Source organism: Chlamydomonas reinhardtii, chromosome 3 (genome assembly GCF_000002595.2).
Source record: "Chlamydomonas reinhardtii strain CC-503 cw92 mt+ chromosome 3, whole genome shotgun sequence".
NCBI classification, from domain to species: domain Eukaryota; kingdom Viridiplantae; phylum Chlorophyta; class Chlorophyceae; order Chlamydomonadales; family Chlamydomonadaceae; genus Chlamydomonas; species Chlamydomonas reinhardtii.
This window is the reverse complement of record NC_057006.1, coordinates 2,948,372-2,969,112: the sequence shown is the minus strand read 5'-3', so window position 1 is coordinate 2,969,112 and position 20,741 is coordinate 2,948,372. Positions and strand designations below refer to the sequence as shown.

General features: G+C 66.4%; 7 protein-coding genes across 7 annotated transcripts; 4 read left to right on the top strand and 3 right to left on the bottom strand.

Moving 5' to 3' along the window:
- The first annotated feature begins 17 nt into the window (after positions 1-17).
- On the top strand, positions 18-2,783 carry CHLRE_03g163450v5 (uncharacterized protein). The gene is made up of 8 exons (XM_001703330.2): positions 18-165; positions 396-560; positions 776-890; positions 1,048-1,132; positions 1,423-1,542; positions 1,781-1,945; positions 2,325-2,396; positions 2,587-2,783. Exons 1-8 carry the CDS (start codon positions 57-59, stop codon positions 2,764-2,766), a joined length of 1,011 nt encoding a protein of 336 aa, XP_001703382.2. The 5' UTR covers positions 18-56; the 3' UTR covers positions 2,767-2,783.
- A 2-nt stretch (positions 2,784-2,785) lies between these two features.
- On the bottom strand, positions 2,786-5,537 carry CHLRE_03g163400v5 (uncharacterized protein). Its single transcript, XM_043060743.1, has 3 exons — positions 5,300-5,537; positions 4,434-5,147; positions 2,786-4,175 (listed from the first exon to the last, which is right to left on the bottom strand). Exons 1-3 carry the CDS (start codon positions 5,319-5,321, stop codon positions 3,937-3,939), a joined length of 975 nt encoding a protein of 324 aa, XP_042925872.1. The 5' UTR covers positions 5,322-5,537; the 3' UTR covers positions 2,786-3,936.
- A 54-nt stretch (positions 5,538-5,591) lies between these two features.
- CHLRE_03g163376v5 (uncharacterized protein) lies at positions 5,592-7,147 on the bottom strand. Its single transcript, XM_043060742.1, has 3 exons — positions 7,054-7,147; positions 6,654-6,896; positions 5,592-6,494 (listed from the first exon to the last, which is right to left on the bottom strand). Exons 2-3 carry the CDS (start codon positions 6,865-6,867, stop codon positions 6,028-6,030), a joined length of 681 nt encoding a protein of 226 aa, XP_042925871.1. The 5' UTR covers positions 6,868-6,896; positions 7,054-7,147; the 3' UTR covers positions 5,592-6,027.
- A 48-nt stretch (positions 7,148-7,195) lies between these two features.
- CHLRE_03g163350v5 (uncharacterized protein) lies at positions 7,196-9,627 on the bottom strand. Its single transcript, XM_043060741.1, has one exon. It carries the CDS (start codon positions 9,559-9,561, stop codon positions 7,492-7,494), a length of 2,070 nt encoding a protein of 689 aa, XP_042925870.1. The 5' UTR covers positions 9,562-9,627; the 3' UTR covers positions 7,196-7,491.
- Positions 9,628-9,727: 100 nt separating this feature from the next.
- Positions 9,728-15,424, top strand: CHLRE_03g163300v5 (uncharacterized protein). Its single transcript, XM_001703331.2, has 8 exons — positions 9,728-10,038; positions 10,136-10,239; positions 10,535-10,623; positions 10,841-10,985; positions 11,248-11,508; positions 11,677-12,414; positions 12,640-12,795; positions 13,155-15,424. Exons 1-8 carry the CDS (start codon positions 9,762-9,764, stop codon positions 14,721-14,723), a joined length of 3,339 nt encoding a protein of 1,112 aa, XP_001703383.2. The 5' UTR covers positions 9,728-9,761; the 3' UTR covers positions 14,724-15,424.
- A 553-nt stretch (positions 15,425-15,977) lies between these two features.
- On the top strand, positions 15,978-18,093 carry CHLRE_03g163266v5 (uncharacterized protein). Its single transcript, XM_043060740.1, has 3 exons — positions 15,978-16,604; positions 16,759-16,887; positions 17,080-18,093. The coding sequence occupies exons 2-3, from the start codon at positions 16,789-16,791 to the stop codon at positions 17,755-17,757; spliced, it is 777 nt and encodes a 258-aa protein (XP_042925869.1). The 5' UTR covers positions 15,978-16,604; positions 16,759-16,788; the 3' UTR covers positions 17,758-18,093.
- A 54-nt stretch (positions 18,094-18,147) lies between these two features.
- CHLRE_03g163250v5 (uncharacterized protein) lies at positions 18,148-20,693 on the top strand. Its single transcript, XM_043060739.1, has 4 exons — positions 18,148-18,189; positions 18,585-18,767; positions 18,981-19,148; positions 19,535-20,693. The coding sequence occupies exons 1-4, from the start codon at positions 18,187-18,189 to the stop codon at positions 20,294-20,296; spliced, it is 1,116 nt and encodes a 371-aa protein (XP_042925868.1). The 5' UTR covers positions 18,148-18,186; the 3' UTR covers positions 20,297-20,693.
- Positions 20,694-20,741: the final 48 nt, after the last annotated feature.

Genomic DNA, 20,741 nt, shown 5'->3' with positions numbered 1-20,741 from the left:
CCCAGAAAACCTCTATCGAACTCACTTGCGCGCGAAGCACCAGCATGAGAACTCCAATGCCTCCGCGAGCTGCTGCAGCGTCAACGCGGCTGCAGCAACAGCCGCGGCGCCGGCAGGCGCCTCGGCAGCCGTTGTCGCTGCTGCTGGCAGCCAGCGTCCTGGCAGGTGAGTTGTGCGGGCTGCAAATGGCCGAGCTTTGCCACTCCGACACCCCCTCTTCCGGCACAACCGCTGGAGGGCGGGAGAAGTCGGCGCCAACCTTTCTTGCCGAGCTCTGCGCGCTTTCCTGAGCTCCAACGCATATCTGAGTCTCTGTGGCCATAGCGTATGACTGCGCGGCCACACCTCAAGCCCGGTCTGCTGCCTTTTTTCTTGCGCCCCCACCCCCCGAGCAGTTGCTGCTGTTGCGGTTGCTGCTGCGCCCGCCGCTGCTTCCGTCCCTGCTGCTGCTGGCAGCGGCGGTGGCGGGCTGATGATGGCTGTGACCAACCGCGACGTGGAAGGCGGCGTGGTGGTGGACGCGGACGAGGCGATGCTGTACACACAGACCGCCGCCGAATGTGGGTCGGCCTGGGTTGGGCTTGGGTTGGGGGCGGGGACTGGGTTGGGCTTGGGTTGTGGGCGGGGACTGTGTTAGGCTTGGGTTGGGGGCGGAGGCGGCGTTGGGTCTGCGACGAGCTCGGTCAGGGGTTTGCGCGTGCTGTCCGGGCCTGCTGCCGCCATGAGCGCGACGGCTGCTGCCGCCGGACTGCTGCTGCCGCCAACCCTGCTACAGGCCGCGCCGCCTGCCTCAACGCGAGCTCGGCGGGCTGCAACCTGTGGATCTACTGCCCCTCGCCCTCCGGCTGCCTCAGCGGCGGCACATACGAGTACCAGCGCGACATGCGCCGGTGAGGGCTGGCGGGGGGCCGGGGGGAGCAGAGTTGCTGGGCGGCGTTTGTGGTACTGATGCGGGGGTGCTCGGGCCTTGCGTTCCACGGATGCGTGCTGCACGCAAGCCACATGCCAGCATGTGCGCGCACGCATGTCCATCGCTGTACCTCGCAGTTACCGGCAGTGCTGGCTCAAGACGGACCGTAAGCCCTCCAACCCCTCCACCACATGGCCCCGACGCAAGAACTCCCGGGACCAGGTGCGCGTGCCTGCAGATCTCATCCGTGTAGCGGGCACAACCAGTCCCTCAAGCAGAGGCCACCGCTGCCACCACATCTGCCACCACTGCTGCCCCTGTCACTACTACTGCTACTGCTGGGGTACTGCTCACCGCCGCTGCCGCTGCTGCCCGGGACGCTGGAACCCACCATCCCATCCAACCCGCCGCGTGCGCACCCCTCCCCTTGTCATGACCTGCGTCCCAGCGTCTGGTGCTTCAACGCCCCGTGCGCCTGGCCCCTCCCGTGCCCGCCCGCCATGGCGCCACAGGTGGTGGGCTGGATGAGCGGCACTACAGAGCCCAACGCCACCGACCGCGCCCCGGCCGACTCCACTTGGAACAAATGCACCTGCCGCGCCGACTACTCGGCGGACGGGTACAGGTTCAAGGTGCGTGGGATTCGAACGCGTGCGACGTGCCCGTCTACCGCTGCTTGTTGTCATGGGACTATCGCTGAGCTGCTGTGTGCCTGTGTGCGTGCGTCAAGGGTGCGAGAGGGGTCACGAAAGCAGCGCGACGGGTGGCGTCACCGCCGCCCGCCATTCTGCAGCATGATACGACAAACACACACGGCAGTGATGCGCCCTGATGTGCCTTGGTCGAACGGGCCGTACCGCACAACAACAGGGCACGTGCGGCATGATCCAGAACAACTACAACAACGCCCAGTTCTCCTGCATCGTCACCTCCGACTGCCGCAACCCCAGCTTCTGGGTCAACGGCGTCGCCTACGACGGCTGCTCGGAGTCGCACCAGTGCCTGTCATACCTGGACACGGACCTGGACGGAAAGGTGTGTGTGTGTGTGTGGGGGGGGGGGGGGGGGTTGCAGATACCAGCCCGAACTGAACCAAACCTAGCGGAGCACAGGCACAGGCGACAGCAGCAAGCGATAATACTGATGGGAGGCCTGAGAAGTACAGTAGGTGCCAGAGAGCCAAAAAGAGTGATGCCAGGGGATGGAACACGCAAGCACGGGAGTCTTGTGTGCTCGTGCGTGCGCCTGTGGAGCTGAGGAAAGTTTTGTGAGCAGGATCCCATGGGTACATGAGGACCCAATGAACGGGCGCACCCATGCCACGCCCAACTGTCGTCGCAACCACCCCCATCACCACACTGTCTGTTTGGCTGCTGCCCCACTCTCCCACCCTCCCGCCCCGTCCCGCTGCCAGGTGCTCAACAACGGCGACTGGACCTACGTGGACTCGCCCGACGACTGCTGCAGCCAGTGCGCCAACACCAAGGTGGGCGCGCGCGGACTCGGGCGGTGGGGCGCTGCCGGAGGAGGCTGAGGAAGAGGAGGAGCTGCCGTGCTAGGGGGCATCGCCGCTGAAGTGCGTAGCTTAGCGGCCTCAGACCCGCATCCACATGCGCGCCAAGTCCGGTTGGTGCCCTTTACTTGCCCCCACTGCTTCTTTGCTCGGTACTTCGCAGCAATGCAACACGTGGGCCTGGTGCGGCGACCCGCGCGGCTGCAACGGCGGCCAGCTGTTCCGCTTCCGGCAGTGCTGGCTCAAGCAGGGCGACCCGGGCAGCCCGGCGCCCAAGAACGGCGGCTACGGCAACAGCACAGGGTGGATCAGTGGCGTGCGCCAGGCCTGGATCCGGGACTGAGCCCTAGGAGGCCGGGCATGGAACCGGGATTTGGTCGGAGGCCGTGGATTGGGCCGGGACTGAGGTGCGACGAACGTGGCTGAGCTGAGCGTGTCGTGTGCTAACAGGCAGCACCAGTGCGCGCGCACGGGAGTAGAATTTGTGGTTATGCATGCCGTGCTCGTACAGTCGTACTTCGAGCAAGCGCATGGCTCGTGGCAGGGCCAATGAGTGCTACAGAATGGAGAAGCGACCGCGCGCTTTGGCCGGCAGGCACAGGATTAATCGCAAACCACATTACAGGCGATGCCAATCGGGCCCAGTCAGAGACCATACATCATGTACATATACGTTACGCCCACTGGCTGGCAGACGCCGCCGTGTAATGGGTCTCATCCGGGCACCAGCGTGGGGCACCAGCTCTCGTTGTCCTATGCTCGCTATGTACGTATCTGTCCCAGGCTCCCAGCACACATGCATATTTCCAAAACACAGCGCCAGGCAGCACAGCCATGCACATACTGATCCAATATACACGCAGTCACACTTGCACAATCCGTAAGACGAGATCAACAAGACAGGAAGTGGCAGGCGCAAGCTGGAGTGCCGCCGTACATGATTCTTTTCGCCCGCATTGCAGCGGCAAATTATGTGTCGAGACTCACATCACACGACCCTCCCACTCCCACTCCGTAACCCGCAGTTTCCGCGCGTCGCGCCGTGACGCCTGCCGCCCAATGCAAGGTGTGCAAAACGCGCACACATGCCCATCCAGTCGATCGTCCGCCTGCACCGTCCGGAACCCACACCCCGCATGCAGCAATGCAGTCCAGCTGCACCGTCCGCCACCCAGCCCTCGCACGCAGCAATGCAGTCCAGCTGCACCGTCCGCCACCCAACCCTCGCACGCAGACCACCTGCACCTGGAACGCAGTCACACACCCCTCCTGCCAACGCTGCCCCCAAGCTCCTCTCGTGCTAATGCTCATGAAGTCGTGGAGTGCCGGATGCCGGGAATGCGCCACGCAAGTTCTTGCACCAAGACAGTGTCAGACAGTTCCAAGCTTCAAACGCCCTAACGGCGAGCATAGCCCAGTCACGCCGTGGCCCCCATGTCTGCAAAGCAATGACTTTCCCGAAACCCAAACCCCCGCAAGCCCTTTGCCCAGAGAGCACACTTCTGAAAGCTCCTTAAAACCCCTCATCCATGATGTCACCATCCATGGCGTCCGCAATCAACATGCCTGCGCCAAAGGCCGCAATGCCGCCCAGCGCACCGACAGCCATGGCCGTGCCAGTACCCATGCCTCCACCGTGGCCGCCGTAGCCGTGGCCGCCGTACCCGTGGCCGCCGTACCCATGACCGCCGTACCCATGACCGCCGTGGCCGTGGCCGCGGCGCGAGCCATCGCTGGAGCCGCTATGGCGGCCTGTGTGTGTGTGTGTGTGTGTGTGTGTGTGTGTGTGTGTGTGTGTGTGTGTGTGTGTGTGTGGGAATGGATGTTAGAAAAGCATCGGGCAGGGCGTGCGTGTGTGTACGTACTTGGTAAGGGTAGGCTGTGATTAGGCGAACTACAGAGATCGAGCCGGCGCTCACCCAAGAAACCCATGCACAAGCGTGTGAGACCCCACATGCACAGTGTTATAAGCTTGCGCGCGCAAGGGCGACACGGGACACAAACACTCACGTTGGGGCTGCTGGTAGTACACAGGCTGCGGCGGCGGCGCCTGAGGGTAACCGTAACCCTGCGGCGCACCGTACCCTGGCGGCGGTGGCGCACCGTATCCAGGAGGAGGGGCGCCGTACCCTGGTGGTGGCGGGGCACCGTAACCCGGGGGTGGCGGGGCGCCGTAACCCTGTGGCGGAGGGGGCGCGGCGTAGCCCTGTGGCGGAGGGGGCGCGGCGTAACCCTGTGGCGGAGGAGGCGCGCCGTAACCCTGTGGCGGCGGCGGGGCGCCGTACCCTGGCGCCGGCGCGCCGTACGCTGGCGGGGGCGCCGCCGCTGCATTCCGGTGCTTGCCGTGCCCGCTCTTGTCGCTGTCGCTGTCGCTGCTGCTGCCGCTGTGGCTACCGCCGTGCTTCTTCTTTTTCTTCTTGCCCTCGGCATGACCTTGGGCGGGCGGGTAAGCGCCCGGCGGCGGCGGGGCGCCGGGCGGGTAGGCGCCTGGTGCGCCCTGGGGCGGGTAGCCGCCCTGAGGCGGGTAGGCGCCTGGTGCGCCCTGGGGCGGGGCGGCGCCTGGTGCGCCCTGGGGCGGGTAGCCGCCTGGTGGGCCCTGGGGCGGGTAGCCGCCCTGAGGCGGGTAGGCGCCCGGAGGCGGGGCGGTGCCTGGGGGGTAGGCGCCGGCCGGGGGCGGGGCACCGTGCGGGGGCTGGCCCGGTTGGTGGACCTTGGCCGGGTGAGCTGCGGCGTTTGCGAAGTGACGAGGGCAAAAAGGTGTTTATTCGGGTATGCTTGACGGGGAGGGGGCTCTTGACGAGTGCTCGCGGATGGCCACACGAATGTGCGAGGATGGTGATTTCCCTCACCCAGGCTCCTTCAATCAAAGCGCCTACCTGCTGAGGCACCGCAGCCCATTCTTGAGGGCTACGGGTATTCGCGACCCGAGAACCGGTGAAGCCTTTCAAGCGGGTGCCGAGTTCCGCCTCAAGAAGAGCAATGGCTCGATTTCGCCGACTGCGTCTAGTCTACTCTCGCCTACCTTTGTGAATGCGTAGGTGGTACGTCGTATCAATTTACCAAAAGCAGTAACCCAGGTGGCATGCAAGTGGAAGACCTGCAGTGTTTCCTGGTCCTTCGAGGAACTGACTCAGAAAGTCTTAGGCCTACAACAGCAAAGCCTTGCTTAGATAATGGTGCTTACAGGCCAAAATCTTTTCGACGTCACTGCGTGCATGGTATGAACTCCGCCCTGCGAAACCTTTCATGCTTACGCCGCCTTATGCCACGTCTCGGACGCCTTCCCCCCTGCCCTCATACCGCCCTCTCTTTTTCCGCACAAGGTTCAACACGACACCCCGTCTCACGCCCGTCATCCACAGTTCCACGAGCCCGTGCCGCAGACACCAGGTCGCACGTGTCAACCGCCAGGCCCTGGGTGCAGTGTCACACGCGCGAGTTACTGGGCACGACCCAATCCAAGCCCTTCCCAGCCGCGCCACAAGCCGCACACCACCCACCAACCGAACAGCCATCACGTTCAATGTACACAGCCGCAGACGCCTGCAAACGCACACACTCTCTCTCCTTCCCTTATGTGTTTCAACACACACGCGCTCAGAGCTCAGTCGCCGCCAAAGTCGCCTCCCCCATCACCAAACCCACCACCACCGTCCCCAAAGCCGCCGCCGCCTCCGTCCCCCCAGTCGCCGCCGCCGTCGCCTGCATCCAGCGCTCCCCCCAGCAGGAGGCCGGCACCCAGGCCTCCCAGCCCGCCCGCTAGCAGCCCGCCCGGACCAAAGCCCGGCCGGCCCATCGCCATCCCGCCAGGCTGCATGCCCATGCTGCCCATACCTATGCCGGGGCCCATGCCCGCACCGGCGCCGTAGGCGCTGCCAGGCCCGTACCCTGGAGCGCCGTAGCCGTACACGGGTTGCTGCTGCTGCTGTGGTGGCGGCGGCTGCTGCCACTGCTGCTGCTGTGGCGGCGGCGGCTGGTACATGGGCTGCGACGTTGGCGGCTGGAGCTGCTGGGGCGGCAGCGGGAAGCCGGCAGGGGCGGCCTCTGCGGGTGTGGCGGGCGCCGGTGCGCCTGCGGAGAGGCAGGGTGGAGCCAGGGAATCAGCGGAAGACAGAGGGAGGGTTGCCTAGGACATGTCCTTTTACGCAGGAGAGGGACCACATGCGGGCGTTTGACGGCCCTTGCCCGCCACCCCGCTCCACCCAACCCCAGTCGTCCCGGGTGACCCACCGCCACTCATTGCCAGCCAGCCAGCCGGCGGCGGACCCCGCGCCGCATCCGGTCCAACTCCCAAGAAGCCGCCTTCCCCGCCTGACAGTGCGGCTGGTTGTTGCTGCGGCTGCGGGTACGGAGGCTGCTGCTGCTGCTGCTGCCAGGTCGGCCCCGGCGGCGAGGCGGGCGGCGAGCTCTGCGGCACGGCTCCATAGCCGCCCCCGGCGCCCATTCGCCGAGGGTCTGCTGCATACGGCGAGTCTGTTGTTTTGGGTCAGGAAGTAAAGGGCGGCAGCGACGGGGCGTCAGCATTGCCAAGTGTGAGCGATCAGACGCGCCTATGACGCAGTTGACCCCACCTGCGATCGAGCCCAGCCGTCCCGGTACCGCCGTTCCATGCGTCTTCTTCCACACTTACTTGCCGCCACACAAGCCGCGCAGGCGCGCCAGCAGCGCGTCGACCAAGCCCATCAAGCCCACAAACTGCGTCGCCGCTTAACGAAGCAAAGTTGCAGTTTTTAAGAGCTGTGTCGGGCTTTCACACAAATGGCGGTGTACATTCCGCGATAAGTATTGATCCACACCTGACAGAAGTGTCCACGCATGCCTGCGACCATGCTCGTCACACCAAAACTGGCTGCACCGCCACCAACCATCGCCCCCCCCCCGCACGCCCCGTTTTCAGCCCCTGACACCTCCTCCTAGCTTCTAGTGTCCTCCTTCCGCACCGCCGACCATCGCCCCTCCGCAATGGCCCTATTTCGGCCCCTGCCGCTCTCTAACTTCCTAGCTCTCCACCTTCCTGGCTCCCCTTCCTTCCAGGCTTCTGCTCCGCCCGCTCCTTCTCCTTCTCCGCCTACACAACCTCCTCTTTGGCCTTCACCAGCTCATACAGCGTGCAGTTGGTTGGCGCCACCCCCGCTGGATCCAGCCCCCTCGCCGCCGCCGCCGCCAGCACCCAGCCTGTCAGGTAGTCCACCTCCGTGCGGCGACCCGCCTCCACGTCAGCGAGCATGGAGCAGCGGTTGCCGGCCGTCGCCTCCGCCACGGCACACACCTTGGCAAACAGCCGCTCCGCGGCCCAGTCGTTGCACTCCAGCTGCTGCTGCTGCTGCTGCGGTTGCTGCCGCTGCGGCTGCCGCTCCTCCACAAGTTGCCGTTGTCCCTCCTCTCCAGCCACCGCTTCCCCATTTTCCCTGACCGCCGCCAACGTCTCCCCGGCACCAGCACCAGCACCACCAGCAGCAGCAGCAGCAGCACCACCAGCACCAGCACATTCGTCAAGGCCGAAGGCGGCGGCGCCAAACACCGCCACCAGCTCGCCGCACACCGCCCGCATCAGCCGCCGGCTGGCGCCGCCCGCCGCCAGCTGCCCGTTGCGCGCCCCCAGCAGCGCCCCCAGCGGGTTGATGGCCGCGTTGACCGCCAGCTTGAGATGCAGCTCCCGCAGCAGCGCCTGCGCCGCAGCGGCGGCTTCGGCTTCGGCTTCGGCAGCGGTGGCGGAGGCCTGCTGCTGCTGCTGCTGCTGCTGAGCCACACCCGCGGCTGCGTTCGCATCCCTTGTTGCCGTTGCCGTTGCAACTACCGCAGCTTCTGTTGCGGGTGTTGCGGATGCGGGTGTCGTTGGTGCGGGAGAGGGTGGCGTGGAGGCGGATGTCGCGCCCTGCGGCGGCGGCGCCGGCGGCACCGCCGCCGCACGGATGGCCAGCTCCGGCACCGCCGCGGCCAGCTGTGCGATGAAGGCTGCATCATCGGCGACCTCACTCGTGCTGTAGGCGCCGCCGCACACTTCGCTACTGTTGGGTGCATTGCTACTGCCGCTGCTACTGCCGCTGCTGCCACCGCCAAGCCCAGCCGGGGCGTCGAGCGCGGCGAGCAGCGGCCGCAGCGGACCCAGCGTCACCGCGCCACGGCCCGCGTGAACTATCCCTCGGGCCCTCTCGCCAACCCCCCGTGGATTGTCCATCGTCGCAACGTAAGCGACGAGGGTCATAACGAAGGCGGTAGCTGGCGAGGTTGCCGCCCCCACGATCACGATCGCCGTCATCCAGATCATGCTACCCACCAGCAGCCCGCCAAGACCTACTGTGGGGCCGTCGTGGACCGGGGGCGCGGCGCGGTAGCAGCCGTGCGTGACGCTGCCCACGTATAACCGCACATCGCCGCGCGCCGCGGCCGCAGCGTTGCTGCTGGTGGTGCTGACGCCTGCAGCGGCGCTGGCGCGTGGCGCACTGCCACCGCCTCCCGCAACCACGCCGGCTGTGTCACCGGCGTCCCCTTCAGCGCCGTCGGCCCCGCCCCCCAGCGGCCGCCGCGCCGCCGCCGGCGGCAGTAGCCCCGGCCCTGCTGGCCCCGGCAGCACCAGCTGCGCGCCCAGCTCCCGCCGCAGCTCGTCTGCTACAGCCAGCGCGCCGTTCTGCAGTAGCAGGCAGCGCGCGCCGGGCGCCAGGTGCGGCAGCACGGCCCGCAGCGCGGGTACGGCGTCGGGCGCCTTGGTGGCTAGCACCAGGTGCTGGATGGGGGCGCCCTTGAGGAGGGCGGCCGCGGCTTGGAGGGCGGGTAGGGAGGCGGCGGACCCTGGGGCTCGGGGCTGTGCGGGTTGGTGCTGGGTATGTTGGGTTTTATGGCAGCTGGTCTGGGGGTTGGCGGGGAGGCAGACCGCCTGCAGCGGCTCGGAGGCTTGGAAGCGGGCGGGCGGTGCGGTTGCGCGGGTTGGGGGGCCGCATGTGGTGGAGGCGGGCGGCTGCCGCCAGCGCTCCAGCAGGTGCACGCGCGAGCCGCTGTATCTATTGAACGATTGGATAGCGGCCTCGTTGCGCAGGATGAGGGTCACATTGTGACCGGCTTTGCGTAGGTAGAATGCAAACAGCAGGCCGACGGAACCCGCCCCAAGTACGTGCCAGCTTTGCGGAGCTGTGGGTATCATGTGTACTTATGAGACAAACAATTACAGTAACCTATTTGGGGGATTGGAGCTTCTCTACAAGGCTTGTGACGCCGATGCGGGTCGGATTTCGCGCCCGAATTCAGCTTTTTTGCGAGCTGTGCAGCCGGCAGTGTTTGAGCCCTTTAGTTGGTCTCCATTTTCAATTCATTATAGCTAGGTATCAGGGTATCACAAGAAGGATGAAGCGTAGGAGTCGAGGCGAACAAATGCTCGCCGCGGCGGGCGTGTCCCCCGGAAACGTGCTGAAGCCGGCGCAGCAAATCAACCAGGCTCCCAACTCACCCGAGTCTGGTGACGCCAAGTCACCTCCAGCGAAGCGTCTGCGCTCAGCTGTTAAGGCGCCATTGCAACCGTCGCCCAGCCAGGCCGCGCAGAAGGACGACGACAGCGCTATGGCGCCAATTCAGGAGACTGTTAAACTATCGCCGGACCTGGAGCTGCTGGCAGCCATGTTCGGTACGTGCAAACTTGCTTCATGCGGGCAAGCAACGGACGCTTGAGTCTTCGGTGCCGCTTTCTTGACAACAGACCACGCTGCTTTATGTTCACGCAGATGCGCTCCAGACGGGTCGCATGATGCTGAAGCGGCGCGCGGAGAAGGTCACCTACAACAGCGTGAAGCACGTCGTGGAGAATGTTACCCGGCGCGAGTTTCGGGTGAGCCGTGCGGGGGACGGGGCTTAAGCACCATGCGCTCTACAGCGCATTTGGGAGGGCGCGCAGTTTCGTACGGGGCGGGGAAATGCGTGCACGGGTAAGAATATAGCCCGAGGCGTGGGTGCCTGGGGCACCCCACGCAGCCGTGCAACCCCTCCTCCTCACCACGTCCAAAACCCCTCCCACCCTCCCTGCCAACACGCACGCACACACCCACACACAGTCCTGCGTGTTTCCTTCCCTTGTTCACTCTCAAAGCACACGCTCTTCTCCCCCCTCACAAACGCACATGCAGGTGGAGCACCTGGCCCAAATGAAGGGGCTGCGGCCTGAGTCGTTCGAGTGGCAGTACATCCGGACGGCGCCGCCTGGCAACCCGCTGCAGTGAGTGAACCCACGCAGCTGCAACTGCAAGCAAGCATGTCGCATGCTACATAACCAGAAGTACATAGTACAGGCATGGAACTGCACGGCACCCACGGCTTCCCTGCGTGTATCTCTATCGCTGGATCCCCTCCCTTTTCATCCCCCAGAAAGGGACCTAATCGTTGGGCTAACATCCCTCTGCCCCCTCTGTCCCTCCCTCCCTCCCTCCCCCCAGGCTGGAGACGCAGCTGCTGCTCACCTTTGACCGCGCCGCCGCCGTGCTGGGTCCCGACGGCGGTAGCGTGGGCCGCTACAGCGCCGCCGCCGAGAACGCTGAGTTCCGGGCGGCGCTGGCGGCGTGGGCGGGAGCCAACAAGCCGGTGAGGGGGGAAGGGCGGGGGAAGGGGGAGGGGAGGGGCATGGGTGGAATCTGTGGGTGCGCGCGGCGTGTGTGGTGGCGCAAAGCCACGTGGGGCTGTAGCTCGTTGCATCGGGGTCCGTGTGTGCGTGGGCAGACTATCATAATGTCTTGGGGCTACGCCCCGGCCAGCGGGCCAGTGGCAGGCACACAGAGTTGGGTCTGCAATCCAAAAGCATCAACTCACGCCGCTGCCGCCGTCGCGTGTGCCGCCGCCGTCGCAGGACCCCGTGACCGGCCAGCTGCCGCTGCTGCCTGTCGCGCCGCTGCCGCCGCGCCCCTCCGGCGCCAGCGGCAGCACACCCACCCGCGCCGCCTCGCTGCCTCTGCCGGGCGTAGCCGCCGGCGGCGGCCTGCCGCCGCTGCCCGCCGCCGCCAGCCCTGCTGCCAGCGCGGGCGCAGGCGGCGCCGTCGCTGCGGCGGGCGGAGCCGGCCCTCTGCGCCACGCCGCCAGCTGCCCGCCGGGCGCTCTGCCTGACATGCAGGTGTGTGTTCAGCATGTGTGTATATGCGTGTGTATATGCGTGAGTGTGCCTGGCAAACCTGCGTGCTTCAGTATCATTGGTCTGTGTCTTGATCACGGCCGCCAACGCCCCAATTGGCGCTGCCTCCCAACATGAATGAACACACATACACCCCCCCCGCCCGCACAGGCCTCTCCCAGCGGTGTCTCAGTCGGCCCCTCCCCCAGCGGCCTCACACGTAGCCGCTCCCGCCGCGCCGGTCCCGGCGCCGGTGCCGGCCTGGCGCCCGCGCTCACGCCCATTCCCGAGTCGGAGGCGGCTGCCGCCACGCCCACACGCCACACCCGGCCCTCAGCAGCAGCGGCGGCGGCAGCCGGCGGCGGCGGCGCCGCCGTCACACCGCCCTCCAGCCGGCCGCGTAAGAAGCTGGGCCTGGGGAAGGCGCTGGCGGACGCTGCTACAGCCGGCGACAGCGACGGCAGCAGCAGCGGCAGCGGCTCGGAGGACGGAGCCGGCGCGGGGCTGGGGGTGGTGGTGGTGGGGGTGGACGAAGGCGCGGGGCTGGAGCTGACGCAGCAGCAGCCCCGTCAGCGGGCTGGCGAGGATGTCGAGATGGAGGAGGCGGAGGTGGGAGAAGCGAAGCGTAAGCGTGCCGACGGCGAGTCCCCCTGCCGCACTGGCGCTGCCGGCGCCGCTGGCGCCGGAGTGATAGCGGTGACGCCGGAGGGCAAGGGCGTGCGGCCGGGTGGGGCGGCGGCGGCGGCCGCGAGCGGCGGCGGGCCGGGCAGCGCGGGCGGCGTGGGCGGCGGCGCGGGCGGGCAGGTCGGCACGCCCACCAGCCACCAGCAGGCGGCGGCGGTGGGTGCGGGGCTGGACCCGGCCAGTGTGTCGCGACTGCACCGCATGCTGTCGCCGGCGGCGCTGCAGGTAAGGGAGGGCCGGAGGGATGGCGGGAGGGAGCCTGGGTTGTGGTTGTCCTGGTGCTGTCCTGGGGCGCGGGAATGTTTGGCGGTGTCAGGCAACGAGTTCAGGCAAGTCCCTGCATTGAGTCCTCGCAAGCTTGTGATGCGACAAGCCGGTTTGTTCCCTGTTGTGTCGAGGTGAGCAGCCTGCTCCAACTCCCCTTCCATCCATGCCTCTTGGCACCTGCAGCGCATCCAAGCCAACGAGGCGGCGGCGGCGCAGCAGACGCCCGAGGCCAAGCGGCGCGCCGAGCTGCGGCGGGCGGCGCAGCTGCTGCCCACGGCGCACGAGCTGGTGCGGCTGGTGTTCGGCGTGTCCGGACCCACCATCAAGCCGCTCAAGCAGGTGCGCGTGGGCGTGGCGGCGTGGGTGTGGGTGTGGGTGTGTGCGTGTGCGTGTGGGTGTGTGGGTGTGGAGCCCCATGAAATAGGTCCCGGGGCCGGGGGGGCGGGAGGGGGGGCAAGTGCGGGGCTGATTGCTCAGAGGGCACATGTTTTGTTTGTGTGTCCTTGAACTCCACGCAGCGCCCTCGGCCAGCGCCAGCTCGCCAATGCCACCGCCATCCACCCAGCACAGAAACCACAACCTCACTTCCAATCCAAACCTGGCACCCCAAACCCAATACGGTACCCAAAACACTCAGAGCAACCCAAAACACAAAAACAAAACCCAAACCCAAACCCCCAAACCCCCAATCCCCACAGGTTACGCAGCTCATGGTGGAGCGCTGCATGAGCCGCACCGGCCTGCGCGAGGTCGAGGCTCACAACGCCCTCTTCGCCCTGGCACGCGCCGCCCCCGAGTTCCTGCGCATCGAGGAGCCGCGCACCCTGGCCGACGGCTCCGCGCGCCCGCGCTCCGTGGCCATTGTGCGGAATGCAGGAGCTGCAAAAGGAGGAGGTGGTGGAGGAGGAGGCGGCGCGGCGGGCGGGTCGCCTGGCGGCGCCGGCGCGGCGATGAACGTGTTGGCGGCGAAGCTGAAGGCGATGGCGGCGGACCCCGACGCCGCGGTGGAGGTGCTGTTTGGGTCGGGCCGCAACGCGGCGGCTGCGGCGGCTGCGGCGGCGGTGCAGGCGGTGCAGGCGGGAGGAGACAGCGCCGCCAAGGGCCGGCCGGTGGTTGTGGCGGGGGCGGCGGCTGGTGCGGCTGCGTCGTCGCCGGCGGGCGGCGTGTCGCGGCCGGCGGCGGCGGACAGCCCCACCCTGACGGCTGCCGGGGCCGGCAAGGGGGCGGTGGAGACGGGTGGCGGTGGCAGCCCGACAGGCCGGCTGCGGCCGCGCGCTCTGCTCCTCGACGACGCCGCAGAGCCGAACGCCGCTGCCGGAGCAGGGACAGCAGCCGGCGGGGTGGGGCAGGTGCTGCTGGCGGACCTGCCGCCGCCGCCGCCCTCTGCGCGCAAGCGGCCGCCGGGTCTGCCGCTGGCACCGCCCTCGCCCGCGGTGCACCGCACCGGCAGCTTCAACGCCGCAGCCGGCCTGGCGCCGCCGCCGTCGCCGCTGATGCTGGCCCGCGCCGCCGGCCGGCCCGACGTGCCGCCGCCGGCGCTGTCGTCGCCGCTTGTCAAGCCAAAGCATCTGCAGCACGGCGACAGCGGTGCGGGCGGCGTGGGCGGTGCGCTCCGCGCCGGCGGTTTGTTCGGCACCCCCTCCAAGCCCCCCAACCTTGCAACCGGTCAGCAGCAGCAGCCGGGGTTGATGTCGCCGCCGCCGGCCAGCAAACCCTCTCCGGCAGCGGCGCCGCCGCCGCCGCCTGGTGCCATCGAGCTGATGCAAAAGCTCGCTAGCCGGCCAGCGGCATCGCCCGCGCCCAAGGCCTCACCGGCGCCCGCGACCGCCGGCGCAGCCGCCACTGCCGGCAAGCTCCTGTCACCGCCGGCAGGCGCTGGGGCAGGCGTCTCGCTCACGCCGTCAAAGGGCGCGCCGCCGCTCACGCCGTCTCGGGGCGGCGGTGCTGCCGCAGGTGCTGCTGCTGCCGCTGGCGGTCGCACGCCGGGTCGCACGCCGGGCCGCAGCGCGGCTCAGGAGGCGCTGTTGGCGGGCAGTGCGCGGCGGAGCAGTGCGCGGCGCAGCCGCATGGCCATCCTGGCGGCGGCGGACGACGACGGCGACGACGGACGCGGGGAGGGCGCCGGGCTAGGTGGGCTGGGAGGCGGCGGGAGCCGTGTGGGCGTGCTTGCGGTGGACCTGGCGGCGGCGGCGGCAGCCGGGGCGGGGGCGGCGGCGGGAGGCGAGGAGAGGCCCAAGCCGCGGAAGCTGATGCTGGGGGATGATTGAGGATGGAGCTGCGGGCGGGGGAGTGGGGGTAGGCCGGCAGGTTGGGGTGAGTTAAGCGTGTGTGTGTGGCAGCTGGGCGGACGAACGCAGTGGGGGTGCGGGGGCTCGCGGCGGGTCAAGGACTCAAGGCCTGACGGGGCTTGAGGTACAGGTAACTCCGCTTGGGGGCCTAAGTGGGACGCGGGCGTGTGGTTGCTGCAGCTGGCGTGCGCAGGTGCGAGCATGGTGCGGATGGGTGGCGATTTGCGGCGAATGGCGTGCAGTGCTGGTGGCCACGGCGGTGGAGGACGCGGCTTGCAGGAATGCATAGTCAGGACTCAGGAGTGTACGGCATGGGTGTGCCCCCTTGGCGGCGTAAGGCGATGCCGGGTGAGCCGGTGAGGGTGAGGGCGCAGGCTTGCATGGATGGCAAACAAACGCGTAAAGGCACACAGCATCGCATACAGAAGTCCTGCGTGTTTCCTTCGCTTGTGGTCTCTAACAACAGAAAGCAGGTGCCTAGAGAGTCAAAGACGGTGCTGGATTGCTGGTGGCAGTGGTGAACTGGTGATGGCGGGGCCGGCGCGCAGGACTGGCCAGTGCCGTGGTGGTGTGCCATTGTGCCGGGATGCAGAGGGAGCCGCTGCGAGGGTTTCGTAGCATAGACGCACAGTTGAACACAAGACCATCACGTATTGTAAGGTTTGTAACACGCACTGCAAAGGACGTCCTGCAGAAGTGCGGGGCGCAAGCTGAAACGCAGACGCCAGCAGGCTAGCATGCGGCCAGGGAACGTCAAGACACGAACCAGAGGCACGGGGATGCTGTACGGTGACTTCAAAGTTCAAACCAGGACACAAGCCATACAATATCTGCCTGGCTGCAATGCTGCATGGCATGGGATTCGGGGATTAGGGGACTCAAGGATTTAGGGTTTCACGATGGGCGTGTCAGGATTGCCTCCCCTGCATCGCTGCATGGCGTAATTGCCGCATGCTCCCACAGACTGCAGCTATCCCTGTCCCCTGTCGGAGGCTGAAGGCTCACGCACCCCAAGGTCTTGCGGCTGAACGATCAACACCCTCCCCGGCTGCACGTGATGGCACCGTTACGCGCCTTGGAGGGTAACAGCACAGGGCGGGAACATCTTTTGAGTTTGGGCGCCACGCCAGCCAGCGCTTCACGTTCCCGCGCGCGCCCCGGCACGAAAGCGGCAAAAGTAACCCGATATTTCAATTCCGCTGTCCTTTTTGTAGGCTCCTAGCTGACTGAAGACCTTTGTAAAGAGCATGAAGCGCCATATGACGCTGGGCATTACCTCTGAGGTCGGTTGGCGCCTCCAGGGTTCGCGCCGGTTCGGACGCTCGGCCCGGCATGGAAATTTGTTCACGCGCGGCCAGCACAGCACGCGACATCTACTGTATATTATGCAGCTAGCCTTGCTTCGCCTATCGATCCGGCACGGGGGACATAAAGACCGGTCCGGCTGCCGCGAAAACGTCTGCCCCGAAACTTGCTGCGACTTCACCACCTCCTTTAATATGCGTGCCTTTCTGTGCTTAGATTGAACATAATATATAGCTTAATTTTTGAATCCTGCAAACGCTGGCGCTGGCCCATTCCAATTTTGCAAGTTGAACCGTTGCCGTATATGGCCGCGTCCATTTCCGTGTCCGTCGCGGCCTGCCTCCTTTAATTCATATACATACTTTCTACACAAGCACCTGGACGTTTACCAGACGTTACCCGGACTTTTAGCAACACTGCGCGCCTGAACCTGACACACCCGCTTTGCAAATTGGCGACTATCTTTCTTCGCTGTCACTCTCGCGCTTGCCTGCCAATTGATATCATCTTAATTCTTAACGCTGGACGTACTGCTTTGAGCTCGACGACTTGCGAGTGAGTTGTGGGCCCTACCGCCAAAAGCAAGCAGTTCCCCCTGCTAGCGCCACTCCGCCGCGCGCCGATTGGGGCCCGCCGTCTAGTGAATTGTATCTAGTATAATGACTCTCAATGCGCGAAGTAACCTGGCCTGCTGTTTGTTGCACCACAGGACTTCGCGCGTCTGGAAACAAATTGTACAATGCCGCTTGCTTTCCTTGAGCCGGCTGAGGAGGTCTCTGGCGACAACTTCACGTTATCAGCTAGCACCTCGACATGCCACCGCGCGACGACCAGCAAGGTAGGCCAGGCGGCGGGCACTTGCGTGGGCTTCCCCGCCGAAACGGCAGCCCCCCCGCCACTGTCGCGTCGGTTCAATTTCTGTGCGGCCGAACCGCGATCCAGTAGCCAATCCTAACACAACCTCAATATCGAATTCAATAGCATAGTAACCAATATCTTGCTCACGCATTTTGCTTGTCCTCTCTCGCAGGCCACCAGCTTCTGCCCCGACGACGACGCCATGCTTGAAAGCAGCGTACTGACCCGGAAACGCGTGGCGAGCGGCGACGTGATGCATTGCGCGGCACCTCTCGCAGCTTCCGACGGTGCTTGCGCAAGAGCAGCGGCCGCAGCTGCGGCCGCTGCTCGCTGCCCCCGCGACGGCGACGCCAGCCCCTGCACCTCCGCTGACGCCAGCCCCGCGCCTAGCTGTTCTGGGTCGCCCGCCTCGTCTACCTCCACTCGCTCCGACCTCAGTAGCCCGCCCGCCTGCAGCGATAGCGATGCTGACAGCGACATGTGCTGCTTCGCCCGCGGCGGCGGAGCTGGCGGCTGCGTGGCGCTGGAGGATGGGTTGCTAGAGCTCAGTGAGCGCAGCGGGCCCGATAGCAGCAGCAGCGGCGATGACGATGATGATGATGATGGCAACAGCGGACACTTCGGGGCGGCCAGCCGGTACTGGGCAGCGGAGGGCGACGCCAACTGCGCAAATAGCGCAGGGTGCAGCGGCCAGCGGGCGGATGCAAAGCGGCGCTGCGTTGGCGCCACGGGCGCCCCGCCGGCGCAGCTGGCGGCGGTGGGCGGGCTGGCGGGCTCGCACGTTGTGTGCGTGCCCAAGCACCTGTGGCGCGCGGACGACCTGATCGGGCGCAAGATGGTGCTGTTTTGAATGTACTACTGGGAATGTACTTGTGGCGGCCGGGGATGACAAACGACGAGGAGTGCGAGTGCAACAGAGTGTGCGTTCAGGAGTGACTTTCAAACCAGGAACCGGCATGCGGGGACATATTGTCCCCACCGATGATGCCAGGTTGCCATTTTTGCAGGCTATCACTGTTTACCCGCTATGTATGTAGTGCGGACACAGAACTCCCAGACTTTCTTTCTTCAACTTTCTTTTCTTCCTCTCTTGGCTTCCTGATTGATCTGAGGAAAGCAGGTCACCTTCAATAGGATAGAGATTAAGATATAAGCGATGAAAGTTCACCTGTAAGCTAAAGCTTCCAGAATGCTTCGCAATTCACCTCTGTGTGCGCGCTCACTGGCTCCTCGACGGCCGGGGAGGCGGAGGACAGCCACAGTGTGCCAGAGTCGTGATATGGTAGGCGCAGCCTTGTCTGGGTCTTCACATGCATCGCGCGCGGTTACGGCCATTGCTTGGGCAGGGTGCGACCGCGGCTTTGGGCACAGCCTTGGTCAGGGGGGCAGCTGGGGGTCTCAGGACTGTTGTGCAAGCAGCCCAGCGCTCTAGCACTCCTCCTCCCCCCGGGACCGCTAACATGCTATGAGCTATGGGCCGTCATTGCCGCCATACCAGGGATACGGGCTGCTGCAGTGCTGCCGCCACGCCCGGGGCGTACCAATCCTGCCATCCCTGGGCCTGCCCACTTACATCCCCCCCCTCCCTCCCCCCCCCCTCCCTCCCCCCCCCCTCCCCCCGCCCCACACATACACATTCCCCCTCTTTACCTCTCCCCCTGTCTCCCCAACCCGAAGGCCGCGGTAGCGGTGGAGACCATCGCCGCCGCCGCGCTGCGCGCGCGGCTGCGCAGCCACGGCGGCGTGAGCGTGCGGCTGCGTGCCAACGGCTGGGACCTGCTGGCGGGGCGGGTGGAGGGCGCGGCGGTGGAGGGGCGGCTGTGGGAGAGCCCGCTGGGGCTCACCGCGCGCATCCTGGACGTGAGCGGGCAGGGTCGCCGGCTGGGGTGCAGAGCGTGGTGGGGGCGGCCGGGCGGGGCCGCGGGGACGGGAACCTTTTGCAAGCCGCCGCAAGGGTTTCGTCTGGCCCCTGCCGAGTTCACGACTGCTTGAGCTCGGGATTGGCTAAGCGCTCCCCCTGGCACCCTTGGCACTGTTGGAAACGCCAACGCACTTCATTCCTTCACTGCTCAGGTGGAGGTGGGACGTGTGGAGCTGGACCTGGCGGCGGCGCTGCAGCAGCAGCGCATCGCGCTGCGCAACGTGCCGCTGGGTGCGGCGCGGGTGGTGTTCAGCGGCCCGGACTTTGGGGCGTTCCTGCGGCACCCGCTGGTGGTGGCGGCGGCGGCGAGGGCGGTGCAGGTGGGCGGCGTGTGTGTGTGTGTGTGTGTGTGTGTGTGTGTGTGTGTGTGTGTGTGTGCGTGTGTGTGCGTGTGTGTGCGTGTGTGTGTGTGTGTGTGTGTGTGTGTGTGTGTGTGTGTTGCAAAGAAAACAACAAAACGAAGCCCGCCCAGACGGCGCGACGGAGTTACTTACGGATACCTACCGTGTGTGTGTGTGTGTGTGTGTGTGTGTGTGTGTGTGTGTGTGTGTGTGTGTGTGTGTGGAGGGGGACGTACTGAGGGAAGTGAAGTGAAGGTGAAGTGAAGCGGCGGGGGGCAGCGTGGCCCCTGGCCGCCTCCTTCTCCTCCATCTCCATACTTTCGAAGGGCCCCTGAATTCCCCCTCCACTTGCTGCCGCGCCGCAGGGCCTGTCGTTCAGCTTTGACCGTGAGGTGCTGGTGCTCCCACCCAGCAGTAGCAGCAGCAGTGGCAGTAGCAGCAGCAATGGCAGTAGCAGCAACCCTGGCGGCGGCGCGACCGGGGCTGTATTGTTCAGCGGCGTACTGCCGGCCACGCAGCAGCGCTACCAGCTCACCATGCGGCCAGCGCAGGGCGGCGGCCGCGCCGTCACGGTCACGGCGGTGCCGGTTGGCACGGCTGCTGCTATTCCTCCCGCCGCCGCAGGTCTGCCTGCAGCAGCAGGAGCAGGAGTAGGAGCGGGAGCGGCTGCGGCGGCGGCTGCGGCGGCGGCCTCGTTGGCAGGGTCGCCGCTGCGAAGCAAAGGCCGCGGCAACGGGGGCCCCGCGGCCGCCGCCGCTACGCTTGCCGCTGCTGGGCCCGCTGGCCTCAGCACAGCCAGCGCGGGCAGTGTCTCAGGCAGTAGCAGCAGCCTTGCCAGCAGCAGCAGCGCCGAGGGCGAGCCCGACCCGGTCGTGTCGGCGGAGCTGAGCCGCTGGTTCAGTGGGCTGACGGTGGACTTGCAGGGCGCTGAGCTGGCATTTGACGGGCTGTGCGTGAGTGAGGCGGCGGCGGTGGCGGCGCGGGACAACGCCCGCGGCGGCGCAGGATCTGGAGTTGGGGGCGGAGGCGGGGCCAGGCTGGCAGCACGGGATGCGGCGGAGGGCTGGATTGACCTAAGGCTGAAGGCCACGGTCCGCGACTTCCCGCCGCTCAACCTGCAGTTCTGAGCATTTGGTATTTTAGGCGGGGTTGGTTGATATGGGTGTGGGAGTTGGCAGTGGGGGAGAAGGAGGACTGGAGGGTAACGAGAGGGATGAGTCGTGTGGTGGAAGCCAGTGGGAGCATGGCGGGGGTTGCGGGGGCAGCGGCACAGCCACCTGAGCAGTGCGGTGGCGGGAGTGGCAGCTGCGGAACACTCGAGCGGCAGGAGGTGTTGCGGCGGTGTGGTGGCAGGCAGCGCCTGATATCGTGGAGTTGATTGAGTGTATGCAAGGGGTAAGCGCATGGTAATACACCAACTCGCAGGCACGGGTGGGTGACACGGGTGCTGGCAGGGGAGGGATGTGCGGCGCGTGCAATCCCGTCTGCATGCATTGTGCCGCATGCGGGTCGATCTGTTAAGACATGCCGAATTGCCGAGGTCGCTTGCCGTAAACCATACATTTATACACA